Source organism: Nannospalax galili, unplaced genomic scaffold, assembly GCF_000622305.1.
Source record: "Nannospalax galili isolate Female #2095 unplaced genomic scaffold, S.galili_v1.0 scaffold635, whole genome shotgun sequence".
NCBI lineage: Eukaryota > Metazoa > Chordata > Mammalia > Rodentia > Spalacidae > Nannospalax > Nannospalax galili.
The window spans coordinates 562,738-569,733 of record NW_008335836.1 but is presented as its reverse complement, the minus strand read 5'-3'; the positions used below and the strand labels follow the sequence as shown (position 1 = coordinate 569,733).

Genomic DNA, 6,996 nt, shown 5'->3' with positions numbered 1-6,996 from the left:
GAGAGAGAGAGAGAGAGAGAGAGAGAGAGAGAGAGAGAGAGTTCATTAACCTGGGTGGTGGGAAGTAGGAGAAGGTAGAGAGAGAAGAGTGGATCGAGATGCCATCAAACTATATTGTATAAAAATCACAAAAATCCAATTAAAATGCAAAAATCATAGTAAAACTGAGAAAATCATTTCAAATGGTCAGATAAAGAAAATACTAAAAGTAAAAGGATGTATGGAAAAATAATCACAATTATACAAATATATCTGATAGTCTTCTGTAGAAAGCAAATTCCATTCTGAATCCCTACATCATTTTCCAAGCTGGAATAATGCAGATTTTCTTAACTAAAGAAACATATGCATACTATTTTATTCTTTCAATATATGCACATTTCTGATATTATTCAATCATGGGCAAGACTCTATAGAAGGGAAGGTCCAGACTGGTCTACTTTACTACCCGTTCATTAATGTAAGCATGCAGTATGAGCATATGATCTATATTTTCTATCTCTATTTAATTATTCATCAGTAGATAAGAGATGCACCTTAAAGTATTTGTTAGAAAATGATCAATGTTAATTTGCAAGTTAATTATACGTGGGGATTGTAAGAAATAATGTAGGAGCTGCAGAATTGGCTGAGTGGTTAAGAGCACTTGCTGCCCTTGCAGGGGACCCGGGTTCAATTCCCAGCACCCACATGGCAGCTAACAATCATCTGGAACTCTAGTTCCAGGAAATCAACCCCCTCTTCTGGTCTCTTCAAATATTACATGAGACAGGAACACAAATAAATGCAAGCAAAACACTCACACATATAAAATAAAAATAATAAATATAGAGTGTGATAAGGATTAGTATGGATTCTCATATTCAGAAAATGCTTAGGATTCGAACAGATTAAAGACTATCATGAAGATATAGAAAAATCCAAAATATAATAAAAAGTGAATAATTTAGAGCACTAAACTATCTCTAGGTAAACATAACCTACTGTTTTATTAGTCTCTGTTTTCTAAATTTTTATATTCTTCAAAGCTACATAACTTCAATAAGGCTGTTTATCACAGATTTCATCCAACCCTTTGAGAAAGTAAAAGGTACATGTACAATACTTGAAGGAAATTCCCTGGGCATTTCACAAACTCCTGAGAACAATGCCAACTACATCAACATTCTGCACCTGTGACCAGGCACTGACATCATTTAGGACACACAAATACTACGAAAAGTTTATTCTGCAATCTAAGCCTGATATGTATTATTATTTCTGCCTGATTTCTGGCGATTCATCAACATTAGTACTGAAAAGTTGATGTTCAGACAAGTCCTTGTGAAAGCAATAAAGGATAGGGTCTCTATGCTATTGTTTATAAATATTGTATCATGTTATTTATTCCCAGTGCAGATGAACATCACTAGAAATTAGGACTTAGAAATATGTAGGATTTACAATAACTCTGTGTCCTATACCTTCTAACAGTGTCTACTATCTCCATCTCAAACTGCATTATTTCAAGTTTTATTCCCACTGGGTTTCCTAACCTGGAAGTTTAATATCTATGATTTGCCATCCCTTACTCATCCATCCATGCAGTAGAATTCTTGGGAAATTACATGGTGCTTCATGTGATCCCAATGGAGCTAGACCTGCACCAGCCCATGTTCTATTTCCTGGCCATTCTGGCCCTCACGGACCTATGCATGCTATTGTCAACCGTGATCATGGTTCTGGAGTTCCTGAGGGGCTTCACTGAAGAGATGTGTTGATTTCTGCAAAGCACAGTCTTATTTCATTCATGGCTTTTCTTTAAGGGAGTCTTCTGTCCTCCTTACTATGTTTTTGACCATTACATTGCTATTTGCCATCCTCGATGCTATGTGAAAGTTGGGATATGAGTCTTAGGGGATAGATTTTTGTTCCTTTCACCAGTCATCATTCACCTGAACTTCTAAAATCATGTCCATCATCCCACCCTCTTTCATTCACAATGCCTGTACCAGGATGTGTTCTGAATGGCCTGTCCAGACATCTGCTTCAACAGTATTTATTGTCTTTCTATGGTCATATCTCTAGACAAATGTAATTTCTTACCATATGCTAAATATGGATTCTTTTATTTACAGACAAGTATATCATACACCGCTCATCAAAGAAGCTTCTTTTTGCAACAGATGGAAGCTACTGTAGGATTCCTTCAAAGGCAGACTGAAGACCATTATAATGATCCAAATGGAGAGCTAGATGAAGATTACATCCAGTCCAAGTATACTGGGACAAACAGACGACACATCCTGTTGAAGTGAGCATCTTTTTCTACCATCACTTTTTCAATGGCCTTGTGCTCACACTAGGAATGGGAGATGACAGCGATCCAGTGGAACTTCAAATGACATTTGATGAGAACATGATGGGGAAATACAGGAAGGATTGATCTGTGATTCCAACCCGTTTCTGAGTGAATCAGTGGATAAAAACTGGTTGCAAGCTCAGAAGATCATAGATTGTCACAAAGCAATCCATTGCCATGGCCAACAAGATACCTTACTCAATAGAATGTAATATGTGAATTAATCCCATCTGCAAGAGAAAATCATCAAAGTATATGTTTTGTAGGTAGTACTAGAATATGTCTCATGTTTTGGACAGGTTTCAGGTACTGAGAGAAATTCTGATGTCTCCAGCATTGCCAGAATAGAGAACCTGAACTCACAGAGACTACACTCAAATACAACTGTGATTTTAGAGCAATATGACTGTAAATGAAATAATCTGTAATTCATACATTAAAATCAATTATAGAAAAATGATAGTATAATGTGAGGTGGAAAATTTGACCTCCCAAGCTGCAAATGCAATAAAAACATCAACGGAACATGCTAGAAATAGAAAATTACATTAAATAGGGATGAAAAATTACTTCATGGGCTTTTTACTAAAAAATATTAGAGTTGAAGATTTTAGTATTAAAATAAATATAATAGTGAGTGAGGGCAAGAAGACAAAGAAGGAGAAATGAAAACGAAGCAGGAACAAGAGGGAAAGAAAGAGGAGGAAGAGGAACAGAAAAGGAGCATCTGGAAAAAACAGACAGAACATCAGAGACCTGTGTATGTCTCTCTTGTTGTAACTTTTCCAAATTAGAATCTGAAGAAAAGAACGTATAACTGGGGAAGGAAAATTTTGGAAGTTTGAACGACTACATTATTTCTCCAAAATCAAAGACAAAATGAATCATATATGCAGAACGTTAAATAATATTATGGAAGATAAATTTGCTTGCAATAAATGTACAACCCCAAGTTTAAGTCTGACGTGGTAGCATGCAGCTGTAACCCAGCACTCCGGACGTAGAGGAAGGATTATAAATTGAAGGTCAACTTCAGTTTGTAGCAATATATTGTCTCAAGAAAAAAAGCAAAGAAACAGCATATACCTATAGACTTATTGTGTTCTAAGATCTTAAACCAATACAAAAATATGAAAAAATCATATATAAGGAGATGCACCAGAAGAAATCAACAAAGATTAGAATTACACAGGATCTGTTAGGCTATTTTAAACTCCAGGAGCAATGAACAAAATTCTTAATTGAAATTTTACTCTTTTATACACTATAATTTGATGGTATTTAAACACCACCAAATCCTCCCCCACTGGCCCCACCCTTGAAGGAAATGAAATTTCAGCTCTAATACTAGAGAGAAAAATTGTTCACACATCTCAAATTCTCTTGAGGGATGTACAAACGGTGCATCAGCGACCAAGCACGGCTGTCCTTTAGGACTGGAAAGACTCCTCAAAGTATAGTGTACAATCTAAGACCCAAGTGCTCAGGGGAATTAACAATTCTTCATAAAACTGTTTTCCTTCAACATGTAGTCTGGGTTTGGGGATGATAACAAACGATTATATCTCTATTTTGCTGCTCGTAGAAATTCCATTACGATTTCCCAACCAAAGCAGATAAGTGTTATTCAAAATTAGGATATCAGAAAACTGTATGATTTAGAATATCGCTCAAGAAAAATTTTGTACTTTCTATCAATGTCTTATATCTCATTGTCAAACTTCAGTACGTCCAGGTTTGTCCTCACTGGGTTTCCTGGCCTGGAAGTTTACTCTCTCTGGTTTGCCATCCCCTTCACTTCCATCTATATAACCGTGTTCCTGGGAAACTGCCTGGTGCTGCATGTGATCCGAACAGAGCCGAGCCTGCACCAGTCCATGTTCTACTTCCTCGCCATGCTGGCCCTCACCGACATGTGCATGGGGCTGTCCACTGTGCACACAGTGCTGGGCATCCTGTGGGGTTTCATTCAAGAGATCAGCCTTGATGCCTGCATTGCACAGTCTTATTTCATTCATGGATTGTCTTTCATGGAGTCCTCTGTGCTCCTGGCCATGTCCTTTGATCGCTACATTGCCATCTGCAACCCTCTACGCTATTCCTCCATCCAGACCAATGATAAAATCATGAAAATTGGGGTGGCAATTTTATGTAGGAGTTCAATGCTCAGCCCTCCAGTCATCATCCGCCTGAAGTTCTTACATTACTGCCGTCCTCACTTCCTCTCTCACTCCTTCTGCCTCCACCAAGACTTAATTCGAATGGCCTGTTCAGACATTCGCTTCAACAGCATCTATGCTCTGTCTCTCGTGATCTGCACCCTGTTGCTGGACTCAGTGCTCATTCTTGCCTCCTACGTCCTGATCCTGCACACTGTTTCATCCATTGCATCCAGGGAGGAGAGAATCAAGTCCTTGCAGACTTGTGTATCACACATCTCTGCTGTTTTAGTTTTCTACATCCCTATCATTGGTCTGACCATGGTGCATCGTTTTGGGAAGCACCTGTCCCCACTAGTTCATGTTCTCATGGGCAGCATTTACATAATTTTCCCACCCTTGATGAACCCCATAATATACAGGATCAAGACCCAACAGATACGGGTGAGAATCGGAAAGCTGTTCTCCTTGAATGGATCCTAAGTACTGTAATTAACATTGAATGTACTTAAGCAATTGGATTTCGAAAAGATGAGCACCAGTACGTAAATAAAAATAGATTCAGTAACTTGATTCTGTTTCTAATCCACACACTGCAAATACTCTTCTCCTTTTACTGCTGTCATCATGAACCACCAACACTGATAAGCATATCATTTGGCCATTGCACAACTTTTTAAGATTTATTTTTAATTATATGTATCTCTGTAGATATGTGTGTGTGTGTGTGTGTGTGTGTGTTTATGAAGTGGGGAACAGTATTTTCGTGTGAGTTCAGGTACCTGTGGAGGCCAGAGATATCAGATCCCATTGCAGCTGAAGCTAGAAAGCAGGTATAAGCTGTCTGCTATGCATGCTGAGAATTGATCTCAGGTTCTCTGGAAGAGCAGGAATCATGCTTAATTACTGAACTATCCATCCAGCCTGATAAATTGGATATTTTATGTCAGCAAAACTAAGAACAATAAATAACCTTTCTTTTAGTTTTCCCAGTGGATAGTCTTCCCAGTTCCGTGCTACGCACAGTGGAGATGGAAATATAAGCATACACGGGGGGCTGCTGGCTTAGCAAGACACAGACTTTGTGATGATCATATTTATCTATGTCATAAAAGACTGACTATCAATATTGGACCATTCACTTGAAATTGTGTAACTTGAATATATATATTTTTTCTCATTTTACTTAAACACCTAGTTTCTGAATAAATAAAGTGCCTTGATTTTTTCTTAGCCAAAAAATGTTGACATGTTTCTAATTTAATATCTCCATTAAGATTTTAGATAGGTAATATTTTGTTTTATGTACATGTACTTTTAAATAGCAATATGTAACATAAAATGCTAATTTTAGGAAATAATTCTTGATGGATTTTTTTATGTTGTCTATTTTAGTGTCACGACAAATGACAGCTCTTTCCTACTTTCCTGTATCCTTGTTTAAAGAGTTTTTAAATGATTAGGCAGCTAACATAAACTGTATGGAAAAGAAAAATAGAGCAGTCATGAATGCAAGTCATGATTATAACATATAAACATTTAGACCCTGCTTGTATAAATTTCCTTAAAATTTTAACATATTATATGTTCCATTTACTCAGTTTTCTTTGGTATGTTTCTTGAGTTTTAAACATCACCAGTAATTCATCCATTTGAGAGGTACATATTTATTAATGGTAAATATTGAAAGATATTTGTGGCACTGTAGAGACTGCCAGGATGAAGATAGAGAATATTCCTATTATTACTATTAGTCCCCTTATATCTGACTTTGGTTCACTGCCTTCCACAGCTCCAAGTTCCTAGAAACCAGGAATCTCATTTCCATTAAAAGGATTTGCTGTTAGGGAAACAGTATGCAAATTTTAATGGAGTAACTATCTCTTTGCAGGAATTATATTCCTTTCAATAATGCTTTTCAGATTCATTCTTAATATTGCTTCTACGTCATAGTTAGGTGTCTAAACCTCTGCTTGTTCTTATTTTGTTTACTACTAAAGAAACAGCCCACATGCTGGCACTTTGATCTCCATTGTCCTCCCCGGTGCTTTGATTCATTGCACTTCACTATTACAAACTATTTTCCCATATGTAGCATAATTTTAATGTGTATTTGTTTACTTTTTAGGGACACGGTTTTTATTGAGAAGCAAGTATTACTTTGTGGTGGGTGTGAGACTAAGTCTCATTACTGTAGCATAGGCTGACTTCAAACTGAAGGTCTTCCTGCTTCAACTCTGTCCTTCAAACACTGAGATAGGTGTGGACCACTATGCTCCAGAGAAGTTGATTTTTTCATATATTTTCTATTAAAAGTGCAACATCTGATATATTAGCAATAGCAAGTTTGGCTCATGCAGGTCTCAGCGTCCTTGCCCATTCTTCATTACAGCATTAAAGGGAATCTAGAATATCCTCAAGGATTCTGGGAGGAAACAGGAGATCCTGCTGCCTGAGGGATTTAATACATTTATTGACTTTCTCAAATTTCATACA

The 6,996-nt window shown here is 37.1% G+C and overlaps 1 protein-coding gene and 1 pseudogene across 1 annotated transcript; both read left to right on the top strand.

The window, feature by feature from the left end:
• LOC115069930 overlaps window positions 1-2,297 on the top strand; it is a 3,415-nt pseudogene extending 1,118 nt beyond the window's left edge.
• Window positions 2,298-4,038: 1,741 nt separating this feature from the next.
• Window positions 4,039-4,983, top strand: LOC103732055 (olfactory receptor 51V1-like). Its single transcript, XM_008830576.1, has one exon. The coding sequence runs from the start codon at window positions 4,039-4,041 to the stop codon at window positions 4,981-4,983; it is 945 nt and encodes a 314-aa protein (XP_008828798.1).
• Window positions 4,984-6,996: the final 2,013 nt, after the last annotated feature.